Genomic DNA, 20,932 nt, shown 5'->3' on the forward strand with positions numbered 1-20,932 from the left:
TAGAGGCTTTCCCCCCCTTTGTACCCGGTCTTCCTGCCACTTACTCCGAGCTGGCCTGGATGTGTGTCACCTTTTTGCAGTGGCTTTGGTGTATCCAGGTGGGTCATTCTGCAATCTTCACAGCAGTTGGTGTTGTCAGCAGAGCCTGGTATGGTCCGTCCCACCGTGGCTTCGACCAGCACTTCCTCTTTATGACCTTTATCAGTACCCAGTCCCCTGGCTTCAGACGTTCTTCCTGTACAGAAACAGAATCATCTGGCAGATTATTTGCACTCATGACTTGTTTGCTTTTCAGCATTTTAATCATCCAGTCTGCTAGTGTGTTTTCTTCTTCTGCTTTATCATTATCATTACAAAACACTGGAACTCTAAATGGCCTGCCATATATTATTTCAAAAGGCGTTAGGCCATTATCAGTTGGCGTGATTCTCATATACATTTTCACTAGCTCAATGCAGTCTACCCATGTTCTGCCTGTTTCCTCCATTGTTTTCCTGAGTCTCAGCTTTACTGTGCCATTAGTCCTTTCAACCAGCCCTGCACTTTGTGGGTGATATGAGCAATGGTTTTTCAGCGTTATCCCCAGATGTTGTGACATTTTCTCAATTACTTCATTCACAAAATGAGGACCATTGTCACTGTAAATAGTCTGGGGGATCCCATGCTCTGGGATCACATTTTTGCATATCACTTTAGCCACTGAAATAGCATCTGCTTTCTTAGTGGGGACAACTTCTACCCACTTTGAGAACGGGCACACAATCACCAGGCAGTACCTGTAGGTGTTACAGTTAGACAACTCAATGAAATCCATATGGATTACTTCAAATGGGTAGCTGGGTCTGGGAAACTTTCCTCTCCTAGGTCTGAGGTTTCCCTGAGCATTATGTTTACAACATATTAAACATGCTTTACAAAAATGTTTTGAATAAGCATTGAATCCCAGTGTGAAAAACTGCCGTTCGACTGCTGCCACCATCCCAGCTGTCGAGACATGGCAGAGCCCGTGGCTCAAACTTGCAGCAGTCCTATATAGGTTCTTAGGCAATATAGGTTTATCACAAAGATAGTAGACATCACCTCGCAGGCTTGCTCCTTTAGTGAGCCACAGCTGCTTCTCAGCTGGAGGTGAGTGTGACTGCATGTCTGCTAACACATCATGTGTGATGGGCGTAGTTTGCTCCTGTGACGCCAGAACATGAACCCCATGTGTTCCAAGGGCCGCTTCCTTTGCAATTTTATCTGCAAAGGCGTTGCCTAGTACAATGGGGTCAGTGCCACGTGTGTGTGCTGCACATTTACAAACCGCAACTTTACTAGGCAGTAAGACTGCTTTCAACAGGGCCTGCAACAATGTCGCATGCTCCACAGGTTTACCTGTTGATGTTGTCATGCCTCGTCTTGACCACTGAGCGGCAAAGAAATGAAGTGTAGCATATGCATACTGACTGTCAGTATATATAGTCACTGCCTCCTGTCTCTTCTGCGCCTGTTCTAACCACAATTTAGCGGACGCCACTTGTAACTCTCTCTCCTGTTTCAATTTCCCTGTCGCACAAGCTGCTTTCACTGTCAACTGGTCTACTAACATTTGACATTGTCCTACAACCAATTTACCTTCAAAATCATATTTCTTGCGCCAATGTCCTAAATACTTTGCGCTACCGGGAGCGAATTTCACCATAAACTTCTCGTCACCCTCTGACACACTCTTGGTTGCTTGGGAACCCATAATAACAACAACAGCTGCCGACGTCACAGACCACGTGTTCTGCTCCGCACACACTCACACAACAACAACAACAACAAAAAATATCCTCACACACAAACAACAAAAATTAGGCCTATTGTCTCAACGCAGTCTCACACAGTGACTGCGTGCTTTGTCGCACACAGTGGCAAAGACTTACATAGCAGTGATCACGCGCTTTATCGCACACAGTGATAAAGACTTTCAACGCAACCTCACACAGTGGATGCGCGCTTTGCTGCACACAGCGGCAAAGAATAGTCGCACACAGTGACTACACGCTTTATCGCACACAGTGATAAAGACTTTACAACTCAGCCTTACACAGTGGCTTAGATTTTTCACATACCTACTTGGTGTTGCTTATTGCGAGTAGCATCAGTCCCGAATCCCGTCAATCGTCATCCATCGAGGAGAAAAAACAGACGGCTAATCCACCGGCTCGATGATGAATTCTCACGCCTCGGGACTTTGCTGCAGGACCTCTATAAGTCCTGGCTGACGTCAGTCTGTCGGCGTGTCTCTTTTCCCCTCGGTGAATGTCGACTCCAGGGATCCGGCTCTCGAAGGACCAATTAATGATAGGTTTGTAGTTTGAACCTATCCACTGGAACGTTAAGGACAATCTGCTACGCAGCAAAAAGCAAGACACAAGGCACCAAAGTTCTCTGGTTTACTCATGCATGAGGGAGACCTGGCTGGAGCCAAGCGTCGTTCCACCACTTGACCACCATCAGACTCTCAGCCAGGCTCCCCATAGCACTCCTTTTATTGTGGTTACATGAATATGCATAGGGTCATTAACATATAGCATCTCACATAGGTATACATGTGAACAAAGAATACTGTGTGTGTGTGTGTGTGTGTGTGTGTGTGTGTGTGTGTGTGTGTGTGTGTGTGTGAGTGCGTCTATGTGGTATGGATTGACATTTGACCTGCGCTGTACCTGGGCTCCGGGGACATTTCGACTTTTTGCTGTGTATTCATGTGTCCCCCTAAAACATGACTTGTAAATGCATTTTTAAGTGTCTAAATAATAATTTTTTCTACTTCTTATGAGGTCATTATTTATCTTTTGACCTGTATTTGCTTAAACTGTAGTGTAAATTCATTTATTAAACTATAATTAAAAGATTTTCTGATTTTCTTAAAAGTCCACCTATACCCCTCACCTGATTTTTGTGTATTCCAGTGTATTGCACAGCGACGTTTCGAGTTAGAGTGGATGTGTGTAGGTACTGCAATTTAATACACATTTTCAATACACACGGCCGGAAGTCATTGTGATTGGTAGGCTATATATATAGGCGGTACCTACAGGAAACGGCGCCACAACTTTCGCGCGCGTGCCCTTTAACAAGTGTATGTCGACGGCAATACGAAGACGGATTAAAAACACAAAGGTAAGCCTTTTTTAATGTAAAATGCACCATGACTTTAATACTATATGAAATTATAGGTGCACAGGCCTATATTAAACTGGTTTAATTTATGCTTTATGGACTGTTAGTGAGTCTTTGAAGAAGTAAAACGGCCCCAGCGTTTGTCATTGAGTAAATAAAATAGGGCTGACGACTAACCGCGTCAACGCGATAAAGCGGGCTAACCCGTGTTAGGATTTACTCGGTGTTAAAGCATTATTGTGGCTTAAACGTGTTAATGCCGACATCGCGACTAACGCGATTAACAATTAAACCAGCGCAGTCTGAGTCAAAATCCCTGATGTCGCTGTTAGCTAATTTCGGGCAGTTTGTCCAATGTCTGTCATTCTGCTGACAGCCCTAAAATAAAAGCAAGGGTATAAGTGTATTTAGTCGTGTATTTATTTATATGCCTGAAGAAAAAACTTCTTACAGTTTTGATGCCTAAGCTTTCTCAGTACTTGTATCACTCTCTGCAGTCGCCATTACAGAAATGTCACATGTCGCCATTTTGAGTACTAGGCCTTTAACATTTTAAAAGAAGGCATAAATTAGCACTATGAATAAGTCAGCTGTGTTTATGCTGTAAACTACACTACTGCTAGTTCTGCTACTACTGATGATGATGACAATGATGACGATAATCGTAATACTTTATATGCTTTGGTAATACAGCCAATCGTACAGGAGAACATGCGAAGGAGACGCATTCCTCCACGGGAGGATGCAGTCTGTCATGTTTCTGCTGGAAGGGACAAACTGGGACTTGATATCCACTACATAAATGCCTTCAAAGGTAAGTTGGTCTTTAGTTTGGATTAGATTTGGAGTTTGTCACTTTGTCTTTTGTCACTCACTTGGTATGCCTCTGCAATTCAGGTCGGGGCATTTTCACGACTGTTCCATTCCAAAAAGGAGACTTTCTTTTGGAATACAGAGGTAAACTCATAACAAAAGAAGAATGTGAGCGGAGACACAGAGTTTATCATGACAGCCTGAAGGTGTTCATGTTTGAATTCAAGTTTGATGGAAAACTCTGGTGGTGCGTATTATATCAGTGTAGTTTGATTAAGATTAAATGACACATTGCTTTTGATTTATGAAAAAAAAAGCTTCCTAACTAACTAGTTAAGCTAATACTTTTTTGCCTAACCCCACAGTGTGGATGCATCTCAAGAAGATGGGTCATTAGGCAGACTTGTCAACGACAACCACATCAGTCCAAGTGCTAAGATGAAAATATTAAATATCAATGGAAAGCCCCATCTATGCTTATTTGCAAGCAGAGACATAAGTCCAGGCGAAGAAATAGACTATAATTATGGTGACTCGGATTGGCTCTGGAGATGCAAGGTATTTCTACAATTGTACTTTTTGGAACTGATAAATTGCATACCCTAAGCCATTTTTACATTTGTACCTACTCAAATTGGCTTAACGTGACTTAGGGCATCTAGTTTTTCACTGAAATTGAGTATCACCTACTGTGCCTGGGGTAACTATAGCAATGCAGCCGAGCATCCAGTGATATAAATGCCACAGCAAGCATGGACGTCAAGGTGACAAAATGCCTGCTGCTCAGTCTATACTTTAGTGTTCAATTCAGGGATCACGCTGTTAATTTTGGTCGCTATTTCAAACATTTCAGAGTTTCAAAAATGATGGCTTGGATTTTCACGAAGGAGGCGCACTCATAACTTATCGAGTGACACCATTGACCAGCCACCTGGTGGCATTCAGTCTATGTCAAATTTTCTGATCACTTTGGATCACTTGGAACCTTGGTGCAGTAGTTACTGAAAAACTACATGGTACTATAACCTACTGGAAAAACAGGGGTAGGTACTAATGGAAAACAGGCAATTGTGATGGCTGCCACATCAAAGCCCTCTAAAAGCACTAAAAAAATATCAGCAGGTATGCAGAAATAAAAAATGGCTTTCGGTTTCTAAATTTTAACAGTGATTGATGTTTAATGTGATTCTACACAGCAAAATCTCCAGTGTTAAATTAACACTGGAGAGTGTCTATATGGGTCCACACCTCTGAGTGTTAAATACAACACTGTTGAGTGTTAAATTAACACTTTTGACAGTGTTATATGTTTAAAAGTAACCTAGTCAGTTTTGAAGATTAACAATGGCTAACACTGAGCAGTGCTGATTTTCTAACACTGGAAAATAACTCAAAATGTTAGAAATATTCCAGTGTTAGAAAATCAGCACTGCTCAGTGTTAGTCTTTGTTAATCTTCAAAACTGACTAGGTTACTTTTAAACATATAACACTGTCAAAAGTGTTAATTCAACACTCAACAGTGTTGTGTGGACCCATATAGACACTCTCTAGTGTTAATTTAACACTGGAGATTTTGCTGTGTAGCCTCTTTAGTTAGATTCATTTTAAATTTTGTCCCTTGAAGATAAATGGGCCCTAGTGACAGTTCGTTGCTGCTACAGGTGATTGTTTTACTCCTTTAGCAATGGCTTAAAAAATAAAGAAATCACACTGACTATTTGTCTCTTAATCATAGGGCCTTAAATTCTCTATACATGACAGTGAATATTTTAAAGACAATAGCTTGAAACTTATCTTTCTCATACAGTTTATTTAATGTTTCAAAAGCCTCTTCAAAAATGCACTGTATATTCATTCTCTATCTGTTACACACGAAGACGGAGACCAGCCAGATTCAGAAGACTGTGAGCTGCCTAAAGCCGCAACCAAACAGCTTTCCAAACAATGATCTGGACCTGAAACATCCAGAGCCTGAAAGGGTAAATATAATCCAATGTACCACTTAATGAACTAATAATTTAATCTATCATCATTCTTTATGGATGCTGTGTGTGTGTGTGTTTGGCAGTCACCTGGGTGTGATGTGATTTACATGGACCGTGGCTTGTAGGTCCTTTTCATTGTTTCAAAGTGCAAGTCTGGATAACATCTGAGTGTGTGTGTGTGTGTGTGTTAACCACCCAAATGTGACTTAGGAGGACCACACTGTTATTGGGGGACTCCGTCAAAGTTTGCTTCATGGTGACATCACTCTGGTTTTAGGAGGGGTCTTCTCGTATGTCTTGACAGTTTGACCTACAGCATGCAGAGCTGACTGCATGTGCTTTGTTTCTATGTTGAAATTTTTTGAAACTCAGGCTTGAACATTAAGATAGATAGTACTATACAACTTCTTAACTTGTTTTAGGCACTTTTTACTGCTGTAATGCATGGGCTCTCTCTGGCTGTGTACTCTGGCTTCTTCCCACAGTCCAAAGATGTAGCTTATGGGGTTAGGTTAACTGGTGATTCAAAACTGCCCTTTGGTGTGAATGCAAATGCTTGTCCTTCCATGTTAGACTGGTGATCTGTCCAGGTTGTACTGCCCTATGGTAGCTGGTATAGGCCCCAAAACTGCTACCCCACAATCCTGATAAGGATAAGTGGAAGAGGATGGATGATTGCAAAGGAATCAGTTGTTAATTATTGTAGCCAGTATTTTTTTCAGAAGAAAACATTTCTTGAGTGGAAAGCCCCCCCCCCCCACACACACACACACATGCAAATTAAAGACAGAAGCACAGGACTGCCCAGTACAGTTGCAAGAAGAGCACTTGGTCTAATCTTTGTGCCATCTTTTCTTTGTTGCAGGATCTTGATGAAGAAATGCCTCAGCAAGGCTCAGAAGCCATGCATTCTTCTTCAGTGCAAGATTTTGAAGAGGTAACATTGACCTAGGACAGATTTTAATGAATGTTTCTCATGCACGATGTGTACCTTACGCTATTTGCCGATAGTGAAATGGTCTATTCATCCTCTTGAGTGATGCATTTTTAGTAACTGTCAGATTACTGTTCTTTTGTCTTCATTCTCTATCTGTTACACACGAAGACTGAGACCAGCCAGATTCAGAAGACTGTGAGCTGCCTAAAGCCGCAACCAAACAGCTTTCCAAACAATGATCTGGACCTGAAACATCCAGAGCCTGAAAGGGTAAATATAATCCAGTGTACCACTTAATGAACTAATAATTTAATCTATCATCATTCTTTATGGATGCCGTGTGTGTGTGTGTTTGGCAGTCACCTGGGTGTGATGTGATTTACATGGACCGTGGCTTGTAGGTCCTTTTCATTGTTTCAAAGTGCAAGTCTGGATAACATCTGAGTGTGTGTGTGTGTGTGTGTGTGTTAACCACCCAAATGTGACTTAGGAGGACCACACTGTTATTGGGGGACTCCGTCAAAGTTTGCTTCATGGTGACATCACTCTGGTTTTAGGAGGGGTCTTCTCGTATTTCTTGACAGTTTGACCTACAGCATGCAGAACTGACTACATGTGCTTTGTTTCTATGTGGTTTGAAACTCAGGCTTGAACATTAAGATAGATAGTACTATACAACTTCTTAACTTGTTTTAGGCACTTTTTACTGCTGTAATGCATGGGCTCTCTCTGGCTGTGTACTCTGGCTTCTTCCCACAGTCCAAAGATGTAGCTTATGGGGTTAGGTTAACTGGTGATTCAAAACTGCCCTTTGGTGTGAATGCAAATGCTTGTCCTTCCATGTTAGACTGGCGATCTGTCCAGGTTGTACTGCCCTATGGTAGCTGGTATAGGCCCCAAAACTGCTACCCCACAATCCTGATAAGGATAAGTGGAAGAGGATGGATGATTGCAAAGGAATCAGTTGTTAATTATTGTAGCCAGTATTTTTTTCAGAAGAAAACATTTCTTGAGTGGAAAGCCCCCCCCCCCCCACACACACACACACACACACATGCAAATTAAAGACAGAAGCACAGGACTGCCCAGTACAGTTGCAAGAAGAGCACTTGGTCTAATCTTTGTGCCATCTTTTCTTTGTTGCAGGATCTTGATGAAGAAATGCCTCAGCAAGGCTCAGAAGCCATGCATTCTTCTTCAGTGCAAGATTTTGAAGAGGTAACATTGACCTAGGACAGATTTTAATGAATGTTTCTCATGCACGATGTGTACCTTACGCTATTTGCCGATAGTGAAATGGTCTATTCATCCTCTTGAGTGATGCATTTTTAGTAACTGTCAGATTACTGTTCTTTTGTCTTCATTCTCTATCTGTTACACACGAAGACTGAGACCAGCCAGATTCAGAAGACTGTGAGCTGCCTAAAGCCGCAACCAAACAGCTTTCCAAACAATGATCTGGACCTGAAACATCCAGAGCCTGAAAGGGTAAATATAATCCAGTGTACCACTTAATGAACTAATAATTTAATCTATCATCATTCTTTATGGATGCCGTGTGTGTGTGTGTTTGGCAGTCACCTGGGTGTGATGTGATTTACATGGACCGTGGCTTGTAGGTCCTTTTCATTGTTTCAAAGTGCAAGTCTGGATAACATCTGAGTGTGTGTGTGTGTGTGTGTTAACCACCCAAATGTGACTTAGGAGGACCACACTGTTATTGGGGGACTCCGTCAAAGTTTGCTTCATGGTGACATCACTCTGGTTTTAGGAGGGGTCTTCTCGTATGTCTTGACAGTTTGACCTACAGCATGCAGAGCTGACTGCATGTGCTTTGTTTCTATGTTGAAATTTTTTGAAACTCAGGCTTGAACATTAAGATAGATAGTACTATACAACTTCTTAACTTGTTTTAGGCACTTTTTACTGCTGTAATGCATGGGCTCTCTCTGGCTGTGTACTCTGGCTTCTTCCCACAGTCCAAAGATGTAGCTTATGGGGTTAGGTTAACTGGTGATTCAAAACTGCCCTTTGGTGTGAATGCAAATGCTTGTCCTTCCATGTTAGACTGGTGATCTGTCCAGGTTGTACTGCCCTATGGTAGCTGGTATAGGCCCCAAAACTGCTACCCCACAATCCTGATAAGGATAAGTGGAAGAGGATGGATGATTGCAAAGGAATCAGTTGTTAATTATTGTAGCCAGTATTTTTTTCAGAAGAAAACATTTCTTGAGTGGAAAGCCCCCCCCCCCCCCCACACACACACACACACACACACACACACACATGCAAATTAAAGACAGAAGCACAGGACTGCCCAGTACAGTTGCAAGAAGAGCACTTGGTCTAATCTTTGTGCCATCTTTTCTTTGTTGCAGGATCTTGATGAAGAAATGCCTCAGCAAGGCTCAGAAGCCATGCATTCTTCTTCAGTGCAAGATTTTGAAGAGGTAACATTGACCTAGGACAGATTTTAATGAATGTTTCTCATGCACGATGTGTACCTTACGCTATTTGCCGATAGTGAAATGGTCTATTCATCCTCTTGAGTGATGCATTTTTAGTAACTGTCAGATTACTGTTCTTTTGTCTTCATTCTCTATCTGTTACACACGAAGACTGAGACCAGCCAGATTCAGAAGACTGTGAGCTGCCTAAAGCCGCAACCAAACAGCTTTCCAAACAATGATCTGGACCTGAAACATCCAGAGCCTGAAAGGGTAAATATAATCCAGTGTACCACTTAATGAACTAATAATTTAATCTATCATCATTCTTTATGGATGCCGTGTGTGTGTGTGTTTGGCAGTCACCTGGGTGTGATGTGATTTACATGGACCGTGGCTTGTAGGTCCTTTTCATTGTTTCAAAGTGCAAGTCTGGATAACATCTGAGTGTGTGTGTGTGTGTGTGTGTGTGTGTGTGTTAACCACCCAAATGTGACTTAGGAGGACCACACTGTTATTGGGGGACTCCGTCAAAGTTTGCTTCATGGTGACATCACTCTGGTTTTAGGAGGGGTCTTCTCGTATGTCTTGACAGTTTGACCTACAGCATGCAGAGCTGACTGCATGTGCTTTGTTTCTATGTTGAAATTTTTTGAAACTCAGGCTTGAACATTAAGATAGATAGTACTATACAACTTCTTAACTTGTTTTAGGCACTTTTTACTGCTGTAATGCATGGGCTCTCTCTGGCTGTGTACTCTGGCTTCTTCCCACAGTCCAAAGATGTAGCTTATGGGGTTAGGTTAACTGGTGATTCAAAACTGCCCTTTGGTGTGAATGCAAATGCTTGTCCTTCCATGTTAGACTGGCGATCTGTCCAGGTTGTACTGCCCTATGGTAGCTGGTATAGGCCCCAAAACTGCTACCCCACAATCCTGATAAGGATAAGTGGAAGAGGATGGATGATTGCAAAGGAATCAGTTGTTAATTATTGTAGCCAGTATTTTTTTCAGAAGAAAACATTTCTTGAGTGGAAAGCCCCCCCCCCCCCCCCCCCCCCCCCCACACACACACACACACATGCAAATTAAAGACAGAAGCACAGGACTGCCCAGTACAGTTGCAAGAAGAGCACTTGGTCTAATCTTTGTGCCATCTTTTCTTTGTTGCAGGATCTTGATGAAGAAATGCCTCAGCAAGGCTCAGAAGCCATGCATTCTTCTTCAGTGCAAGATTTTGAAGAGGTAACATTGACCTAGGACAGATTTTAATGAATGTTTCTCATGCACGATGTGTACCTTACGCTATTTGCCGATAGTGAAATGGTCTATTCATCCTCTTGAGTGATGCATTTTTAGTAACTGTCAGATTACTGTTCTTTTGTCTTCATTCTCTATCTGTTACACACGAAGACTGAGACCAGCCAGATTCAGAAGACTGTGAGCTGCCTAAAGCCACAACCAAACAGCTTTCCAAACAATGATCTGGACCTGAAACATCCAGAGCCTGAAAGGGTAAATATAATCCAGTGTACCACTTAATGAACTAATAATTTAATCTATCATCATTCTTTATGGATGCTGTGTGTGTGTGTGTTTGGCAGTCACCTGGGTGTGATGTGATTTACATGGACCGTGGCTTGTAGGTCCTTTTCATTGTTTCAAAGTGCAAGTCTGGATAACATCTGAGTGAGTGTGTGTGTGTGTGTGTGTGTGTGTTAACCACCCAAATGTGACTTAGGAGGACCACACTGTTATTGGGGGACTCCGTCAAAGTTTGCTTCATGGTGACATCACTCTGGTTTTAGGAGGGGTCTTCTCGTATGTCTTGACAGTTTGACCTACAGCATGCAGAGCTGACTGCATGTGCTTTGTTTCTATGTTGAAATTTTTTGAAACTCAGGCTTGAACATTAAGATAGATAGTACTATACAACTTAACTTGTTTTAGGCACTTTTTACTGCTGGTAGTGCATGGGCTCTCTCGCTGTGTACTCTGGCTTCTTCCCACAGTCCAAAGATGTAGCTTATGGGGTTAGGTTAACTGGTGATTCAAAACTGCCCTTTGGTGTGAATGCAAATGCTTGTCCTTCCATGTTAGACTGGTGATCTGTCCAGGTTGTACTGCCCTATGGTAGCTGGTATAGGCCCCAAAACTGCTACCCCACAATCCTGATAAGGATAAGTGGAAGAGGATGGATGATTGCAAAGGAATCAGTTGTTAATTATTGTAGCCAGTATTTTTTTCAGAAGAAAACATTTCTTGAGTGGAAAGCCCCCCCCCCCCCACACACACACACACACACACACACACATGCAAATTAAAGACAGAAGCACAGGACTGCCCAGTACAGTTGCAAGAAGAGCACTTGGTCTAATCTTTGTGCCATCTTTTCTTTGTTGCAGGATCTTGATGAAGAAATGCCTCAGCAAGGCTCAGAAGCCATGCATTCTTCTTCAGTGCAAGATTTTGAAGAGGTAACATTGACCTAGGACAGATTTTAATGAATGTTTCTCATGCACGATGTGTACCTTACGCTATTTGCCAATAGTGAAATGGTCTATTCATCCTCTTGAGTGATGCATTTTTAGTAACTGTCAGATTACTGTTCTTTTGTCTTCATTCTCTATCTGTTACACACGAAGACTGAGACCAGCCAGATTCAGAAGACTGTGAGCTGCCTAAAGCTGCAACCAAACAGCTTTCCAAACAATGATCTGGACCTGAAACATCCAGAGCCTGAAAGGGTAAATATAATCCAGTGTACCACTTAATGAACTAATAATTTAATCTATCATCATTCTTTATGGATGCTGTGTGTGTGTTTGGCAGTCACCTGGGTGTGATGTGATTTACATGGACGAAGTTTATTAGTTGATATCTGCAACTGAATTGAAAACACACCTTTCCAACTGTCCAAAACAAATAAATGTTGCAATATTTTGCTAACAGTGTCACAATCATCGTCTGGTGTGCACAACAATATCATCTTTGGACAAGTGCATTCAGTGTGTGGGACCGGTTTCCTCCCTCAAGTGGCTTGGCTTTAAGTGCAAAGGTGAGACATTTAGTGAATAGGTACAGTGTATAGTAAAAAGCATTAATAGAGTTCAACAAGTTAAGACGTGCTGAAATGAACACTGCTCCCTTTTTAATTAATGGGTGGTCACGTCTAATTAAAGAAATGCAGTATTACCTCATTGGTGCAGGACCTTGTAAAAATGGTATACTTGGGATTGTCCTCAATTCCCCATTCCATAACATAAACTGCTCAAAATAATAAAGGGAACACTTAAACAATGCGATGTTACTCCAAGTCAGTCACACTTCTGTGAAATCAAACTGTTCACTTAGGAAGTAACACTGACAACCAGTTTCACATGCTGTTTTGCAAATAGAGTAGACAACAAGTGGAAATTATAGTCAATTCACCATAATAAAGGACTGGTTCTGCAGGTGGTGACCACAGACCACTTCTCAGCACCTATGCTTTCTGGCTGATGTTATGGTCACTTTTGAATGCTGGCGGTGATTTCATTTTAGTGGTAGCATGAGACAGTCTACAACCCACACAAGGGGCTCAGGTAGTGCAGCTCATCTAGCGTAGCACATCAATGTGAGCTGTGGCAAGAAGGTTTGCTGTGTCTGTTAGTGTAGTGTCCAGAGCATGGAGGTGCTACCTGGATGTGGAGTAGGCCATAGGAGGGCAACAACCCAGCAGCAGGACCGCTACCTCCACCTTTGTGCAAGGAGGAACAAGAGGAGCCCGGCAAAATGACCTCAAACAGGCCACAAATGTGCATCTGTCTGCTCAAATGGTCAGAAACTGACTTCATGAGGGTGACTTGAGGGTCCAGCATCCACAGGTGGGGATTGAGCTTGCAGTCCAACACCATGCAGGATGTTTGGCATTTGCCAGAAAACACAAAGTTTGGCAACTTCAGCACGGGCACCCTATGCTCCTCACAGCTGAAAGGAGGTTCAAACTGAGCACGTGACAGTCTGGAGATGCCGTGGGGAATGTTCTGCTGCCTGCAACATCCTCCAGCATGATCATATTGGCAGTGGGTCAGTAATGGTGAGGGGTGGCATTTCTGTGCCTGCCAGAGAGCCTGACTGTCATTGGGTAACAAGATGAGGTCCTCGGACCCTTTGTGAGACCACATGCTGGTGCATTTGGCCCTGGGGTCCACCTAATGCGAGACGACACTGGGCCTCATGTGGCTGGAGTATGTCAGCAGTTCCTCCATGACAAAGGCATTGATGCTATGGACTGGCCCGCCTGTTCCCCAGACCTGAATCCAATTGAGCACATCTGGGACATCATGTCTCACTCCATCCACCACAAACTGTCCAGGGGTTGGCAGATGCTTTAGTCCAGGTCTTGGAGGAGATCCTTCAGGAGACCATCCGCCACCTCATCCCGAGCATGCCCAGGCATTGTAGGGAAGTCGTACAGGCATCTGGAGGCCACACACATTCAACTACACACTTTCATGCCACTCAACTACCTAAAGAACAAAGTATTTAATAAGAATAATTCCTTCATTCACATCTGGGATGTCCTTTTTTGGGGGGGGGAGGGGGATTAGCAGTGTATGTGTAGTCATTAAAATATCCTTAATGTGAACAGTTTTGTTTTTTTTTGTTTTTTCAGCATTTGACATTACTGCAATGCTTTGACAAAAAACTACTTCACTTAAATAGAACTGCAAAGCTAAATTAAGTCTATCAAAATGTGTTTCAGTTTGTTTAGGGGTCTGGCACAAATCTTGCCTTGCAAAATTGGCAAATCAGAATTGCCACCAGTCAACACAGGTGTGTATCCCATTCATATTTGGCTTGACTTTTTTTCAGTTTATTTTTTACCTGTCTAAAGTATTGATCAATTAAAAAAACTTTTGTTCTTACATTCCAGAAAGAAGAAATTTCTGAATATTCAGGGGAGGATGGATTGCCACATTCAGTTCTGGATCAAATATCAAGCGATGATGATGGCAACCACAGCATATCAGAAGAAGAATATGTGCCAGATTCAGAGTCATATGATGAAGATTCAGATGAAGACATCTCATTATTGCCAAGCACATCAAAAGGTCTGCTATGCCAAGATGACATCTCCAAAGCGCATGAACAATCAGATTCAACGAATTTAATCCACAACTTGACAAAGGACAAGCCACAAGATAAAAGTGAGCTTTGCGAAACTGAATCAGAAAAAATGACTTTAAGTAAAAGAAATTACTGCTATTTTTGTGGCAAACCACAAGCTAAAATTTCCCGCCACCTGAAAACGCACAAAACGGCTCCTGATGTTGTGCATGCATTTTCCCTGCCTAGAGACTCAAACGAGCGTAAAAGTCTGTTAGAGAAATTGAGAAATAAGGGAAATTTTAAGCATAATGCTGCAGTTTTGCATGGTGGAGTGGGACCACTGAAAGTGAAGAGAAGACCCAAGATTAAAGCAGTAGAGGGAAAGTTTGCTCATTGCTTTTATTGTCAAGGGATGTATGTTCGCAAGGATCTTTGGAGACATGTCCGCAGATGTCCTAACAAACCAAAAGATGACACGGATAAAGAACCTGGAAGAACCAAAGTACTCGGCCTGGCTTTAACTCTGGAGTCTCAGTGTTATCCGCAGGTGTCAAGTGGAGTCTGGAAGGTTCTTGCTGTTATGAAACAAGATGAGATTGCCTCAGCTGTGCGAAATGACTTTACTGTTATTCAGTTTGCCCAGTCCCTCTACAATAAACATGGACAAGACCCTACAAAGTATGATTATATACGACAGAAGCTTCGTGAAGCGGGACGTTTGTTGTTGTGTCTGCGCACAGAATTCTCAGTGCATAACATGGAAGAAGCTATTAAGCCTGCTAATTTCCAGAGAGTTGTGCAAGCAGTAAAGAAAGTTTCAGGTTTTGATGAAGAGACACTGTCATACAAAACTCCAAGCCTTGCGCTGAAACTGGGACATACACTGCATAAAATGTCTGACATTATCCATTGTCGTGCCCTCATGACAGAGGATGAAGCCCTAATCAAGTCCACTGATGCGTTCAAGAAGTTGTATGTCTCCAAATGGTCTGAGATGGTGTCTCACCGTGCCTTGAACACATTGAGTGAGGCAAAGTTTAACAAGCCATCAACATTGCCCTTTACAGAAGATGTTCGGATTCTCCATCACTACCTTCAAAAATCTGCAGAAAGTGCCTTTTGCAGCTTGGAGAACGAAGCCACAGCTCAGAATTATGCCCAACTTGCACAAGTTACACTCTCACAAATCATTGTGTTCAACCGAAGACGTTCTGGAGAGGTTTCAAAGATGCGCCTCAAAAGTTTTCTTGAAAGAGACAAAACAGCACTCCACACAGATGTTGCCATGGGGCTCTCAGAAATGGAACAGAGACTCTGTAACTATTTCTGTAGAATAGAAATAATGGGAAAAAGGGACAGAAATGTTCCAGTTCTGCTAACACCAAGCATGCTGGATGCTCTGTCACTACTGGTTAGTAGGAGGCCTGACTGTGGTATTTGTGCCACTAATATCTACCTCTTTGCAAGACCCCGATCAATGAGTCATTACAGAGGAATGGACTCCTTGCGTGTTCATGCACACCAGTGTGGAGCAAAGCAGCCTGAGTATCTAAGATCGACACAGCTCAGAAAACATGTTGCCACACTCTCACAAGTCCTTAATTTGAAAAACAACGAACTTGATCAGGTTGCAGATTTCCTGGGTCATGATATCCGCGTTCACCGCGAATTCTACAGATTACCAGTTCCCACAACACAGCTGGCCAAGATTTCCAAACTGCTTTTAACACTGGAAAAAGGACAACTTTCCCAGATCCAGGGGAAATCACTGGATGAGATCAAAATAGAAGGTTTGTATTGAAAGGAGCAAATATTAGGGCAGTAGTTGAATATTATGCTTTATCAACCGAATTAAAACCTAAAAGCACAGACCATTCTGTTAAATGTCCATGATTTAAGGTTCTTGAAGTCTATTGTTTCATCACTTTGCAACATTTGGCAAACTGCAGAGTGGTGGCCTTAAATAGTAAAACTATGTACTATAATTTCCAGTATTTGTTCTGTATTTTGTCATATCTCGTTGTTAATGTGAGGTTTTTGGGGGGTTTGTGTTTGGTTTTTTGGGGGGGTTTTCCCACAATTTCTCAGATGAAATTGCATTAAGTGATGCTGAAACAAAGGACAGTGAGAGTGAATCAGATGATGATGACACAGCACTCACAATGTTGGCGTGTGGCACCAGTGAGCCTGTACATGCAGTAGCTGATTCCACAAACACAGCGCAGCTCCAAGACACTGTAGATTGTGGTAAGTTACCACTAGCTTGGTTTCTGTGGATAAAATGTTTGTTACAAATATTAAAACTTAATCAAATTGTGTAATCAGCAGATGAAGGACCACTCACAATGCCTGCAGCAAGTGAGACTGCTGCTCCCTCTGAAGGTAAGGGGTGCAGTTGGTTCTCTAAGCTTATTATTGTTTCATCACTTTGCAACATATGGCAAACTGCAGAGTGGTGGCAAAAAGTCACTTGGATGAGTGACAAAATGTTTCTCCCACTGAAAACGCTACGTCCAGATTAACAGAATCAACGTTTTGGGATTTACTTACCTGGATGATTGAGCATGCATCAAGAGACTTTTATTCAACTTTTTATTCAGTCTTTTATTCACAGCGGAACACTAAATGTCTCATTTTAGAAATTTGATAAATTTTCAAAGAGAATTTTAGCTCGTTTTGATATTGATGGTAGCAACACATTTCAGAAGTTAGTACAGGGTAGCATCCATTCTTTTAACCACCAAATGTTTTTTGTTTTTTTTGTTTGGTTTTTTGTTTGTTTTAACTACTACTACTTTATATATCTTCCAGAGAAAAATGCTGCTCAATCCCACAATTCCCGAAGAGCTCCCAAAAACATGTGGTCCAAGGCTGAGGTTGCTGCAGTGATGAGGCATTTTAAAGACCACATAAACGAAGGGAAACTAGCCACCAAAAATGAATGCAGTCATTGCAAATTGGTAGAAGATCCGGTGTTGGCAGGAAGAACAGTTCAAAACATAAGAGATTTTGTAAGAAACAGAGGATTAACTGCAAAAAGGCAGAAAAAAATGAACTAAAATAACTGTTTAGAGAGCTGTGGTTTTACATCTTGGTCAGATTGCCAATTGTTGTTAACACTGATGTTCTGTTTAAAGAAAAAAAAGTTCTTGTTAAATACAGAAGTAGTTTGTATTTCATAATTTTTACATTTAATTTATTTAGGGTTTTTTTGACGGGTTATATTTAAAATAAAAAATTATAAATGCATATTTTCTCCCCTTAATATTTACCTTTAAACTATTAAAATTCATTTTAAATGTTTTTAATTTTTCTGTTTTCTATATTTTTATATTTCTGTGGGAAGCGTGGGCATTTTTGTCCATAGATTTCTTTTTTTATTTATGGTTAAAATTAATGTTCAGATCCAAGAACACTAATAAAATGATGTTCCAGTAATCCTGTGTCCTGTCAGATGTGTATTCATGGTAATGATGAGCTATTTACATATTACATCATTGTCCCTTTAAAGACCCAATATTGTTTTTTTTGGACCTCATAAAACACATTGTTGTCAAGTGGACAATGTCTCCAGAAAACACAATAGAGTCTGGTTGGTGTGTATCAGTGTATCTAGACTTCTATAGGGAGTGTATGAGGTCTGAAGTGACCCAAATTTTTTTCAGATTTTTTCGAACACTTTAACCTCGCTCCCTTGGCTCTAAGTCCTTTCAAAAGGGTAGTCCACTTAAACCACCACCGGGCGGATTGACGTAGTATAGTCCCGCCATACCACATAGACCCGTATGTGTGTGTGTGTGTGTGTGTGTGTGTGGTACTGCTGATCAAAGGGTCATATAACATCCTTGGTCAGGAAGAGGGTAGACCCCCCTTCACCCTAGATGGTTCACCCTAGATAACATGGTGAGGAAGTCCAGCAGTTCATCTAAACAAAAAGCACTTAGACTAGAACAGACGTAGCTACGTTAATCCTACCATAAAACAATAAGAGAAGGTACGACCTCTCTCGTGCTCCCAGGATGTGGGTGTGCATTCCAGTGTGGAATACACACCAAGCCCCTGCAACCTGCTAAAGATCACACATCCTATCACTACACAATTGATTATACACCTCTAAGAATATATGGTTAAATATTTCCTAATACAAATGACAATAATAAAATCTAAACCCATCAGAAAGCGAGAGTTAAAACACTGAACAGTGTCCACTGAGCTTCTTATGCTATTCTCATGCTCAAAGAAGTTTAACAGGACGGACGACTCGTCCATCAGGCGTCCAGCTGTCCGTGACCGTGTCCACAGCAGAGTGTGACCGAGGCTTCATGCTAACACGCACACATGAAGCTAATACCACCACGAGCAGCTGCTCAGTGGATTTGGAGGACAAATGTCTGCAGCTTCTCACAGGCAGTATGCAGAATGTGGATCGTCCTTCATCGGCCGTGCTGTGTCTTTGTTCCTGCGGTGTTGTTCCCACGATGCAGTGCTGATGTTCCCTCCTTGAATGCACAACAAGTACGGTGCTGGTCTTACTCGGGTGGAGCAGAGACAGATTGAAGTCTTTCAGGCTTTAGTGCCGACTTCCCTGACAGAGGCTGGACTCCATGGTCTGCACAGGAGGCTTCTACACTGTGTGGAGGTGACTCCTGGACTTGAAGACAGGCTGCAGGTACATGTGTGATGAAGAGGACCTACAGCAGTGTGATGGAGCTGCAGGTGTGAAGGAAGTCCTGCTGTCCTGTCCCACCCTCATCTTTGCTTCCTCTGTCTTCTCTGGACTTGTCCTCCTGTTTCAGAAACAGCACTGCTTCATGCCGAGGGTGGACGGGAGCGTTGGCTCTGATTCTTTTACCGTCCACCACAAGGAGACACTGATGCTGACCTCCTGATTCATCTGCATGTGTTCTGCTTCACACTGCTCACCTCCACCAAAGACTTCACAAACATCTTCTTTCTTTGAGTCCAGTTTGTCCCACAAACACTTCCAAATCTCCTCCTCTGAGATTCTGCAGCTTCTTGCAGTGTGACTCAGCTGACTTCTGACAGACCACAGACTGGCACAGCATCCACATGTGTCTCCTTTCAAACAGGCTCTTGATGTTTCCTCCCACATCATTCTGGCCTCTCAGTCTCCTTTGTTCTCCAGCTCTGTAGCTCCAGCTGGTGAAGCTTCAGTTTTCCATGTTGGTAACAGTAAACTACAGCCTCTGCTGTCAGCTGGGTAACTAAACAGAGCTGCAGCACGTCTCTGCGGTGGTGCTACATCCAGCCTGCAGACGGCCGTCTACATGTTGTAGTGGTTTACAGTCGCCAGGGGGCGCTGTCCCAGCCATGCAGGCAGTGGGCTGCTCTGCTTGTGCTGTTGTTGGTGAAGCTGAAGTGAAAGCGAGAGTTAAAACACTGAACAGTGTCCACTGAGCTTCTCATGCTATTCTCATGCTCAAAGAAGTTTAACAGGAAGGACGACTCGTCCATCAGGCGTCCAGCTGTCCGTGACCGTGTCCACAGCAGAGTGTGACCGAGGCTTCATGCTAACACGCACACATGAAGCTAATACCACCACGAGCAGCTGCTCAGTGGATTTGGAGGACAAATGTCTGCAGCTTCTCACAGGCAGTATGCAGAATGTGGATCTCCACAAAGACTGTGGAGAGCTCGTCCCACACTCTAAATCCACACTTGTCTGCACAAAACTTCTCACACGTTCCCGTCACAAGTGTCTTCTAAGTGAAGCTACCAGGTTCAGGTGCAGCTTGTTTATCTGGAGCTGCAGGAGATGATCCATCCTCACAAAGCAACACAGACAGCAGATATGCAAACACACAACACAACCAAAGGATTCTCTCTGCATGTCTGTGGCTGATGCTGCTGGAACGAAGCTGTTTGAAACCTTGTTGTTCTGCACTTTGGGACCAGAAGAGGAAACTGAAGCTCTGTGCAGAGGGTCCAATGGAAGCAGCCAAGCGCTGTAAGTGTCTGCTGTACAGGGATGCTGGTTCAGCTGTGGCTCAGTTTCACAGTGTGACTCAATAAAAGCAGCAGGAAATCAAAGCTTGATGCTTTCATCAGTGTGGAAATAAGAAAGTTTCCTGTGACAGACGCTGGAGCTCTTTCACTCTCAGCTTCACAGTTTCAGCTTCAAACTTCTTCCAACATGTTTCTAACACGGCCACATTCCACCTTAATGGAGCTGATATCTTGTGCATCAGCACATTTTCTAAAGGCAGCGATCACATCTTTAGTTTTGGATGTTTAACTGCAGATTGTTTATGTGTTTATAGCACATTAATTACAGCAGCAGCGTTGACCACAGTGCTGTACAAGAATCCAAAATAACTATTAAAATAACTCCTAATATTAATATCACACATCAAATATCAAATAACTCTCATGCTGTATTAAAAGCCAGTGAATACAAATGTGTTTTCAGAGCAGATTTACAGAGACTGACAGCAGGAGCTGGGGCTGTTCGATAGAATGATGTATATATGATGACCATATG

The 20,932-nt window shown here is 42.5% G+C and overlaps 2 protein-coding genes across 2 annotated transcripts; both read left to right on the top strand.

Moving 5' to 3' along the window:
* Positions 1–2,625: 2,625 nt before the first annotated feature.
* LOC146548127 (histone-lysine N-methyltransferase set-1-like) lies at positions 2,626–5,974 on the top strand. Its single transcript, XM_085266296.1, has 5 exons — positions 2,626–3,153; positions 3,847–3,967; positions 4,051–4,213; positions 4,332–4,524; positions 5,846–5,974. Exons 1-5 carry the CDS (start codon positions 3,115–3,117, stop codon positions 5,972–5,974), a joined length of 645 nt encoding a protein of 214 aa, XP_085122422.1. The 5' UTR covers positions 2,626–3,114.
* A 6,032-nt stretch (positions 5,975–12,006) lies between these two features.
* LOC146548128 (uncharacterized) lies at positions 12,007–18,071 on the top strand. The gene is made up of 7 exons (XM_085266219.1): positions 12,007–12,083; positions 12,289–12,394; positions 14,084–14,154; positions 14,255–16,220; positions 16,519–16,677; positions 16,759–16,812; positions 17,242–18,071. The coding sequence occupies exons 4-7, from the start codon at positions 14,558–14,560 to the stop codon at positions 17,487–17,489; spliced, it is 2,124 nt and encodes a 707-aa protein (XP_085122345.1). The 5' UTR covers positions 12,007–12,083; positions 12,289–12,394; positions 14,084–14,154; positions 14,255–14,557; the 3' UTR covers positions 17,490–18,071.
* The last annotated feature ends 2,861 nt before the right edge of the window (positions 18,072–20,932 follow it).

Source organism: Mchenga conophoros, linkage group LG23 (assembly GCF_057382185.1).
Source record: "Mchenga conophoros isolate Kocher_MC1m ecotype Shallow Benthic linkage group LG23, M_conophoros_male_GT1.1, whole genome shotgun sequence".
Classification (NCBI taxonomy): Eukaryota; Metazoa; Chordata; class Actinopteri; order Cichliformes; family Cichlidae; genus Mchenga; species Mchenga conophoros.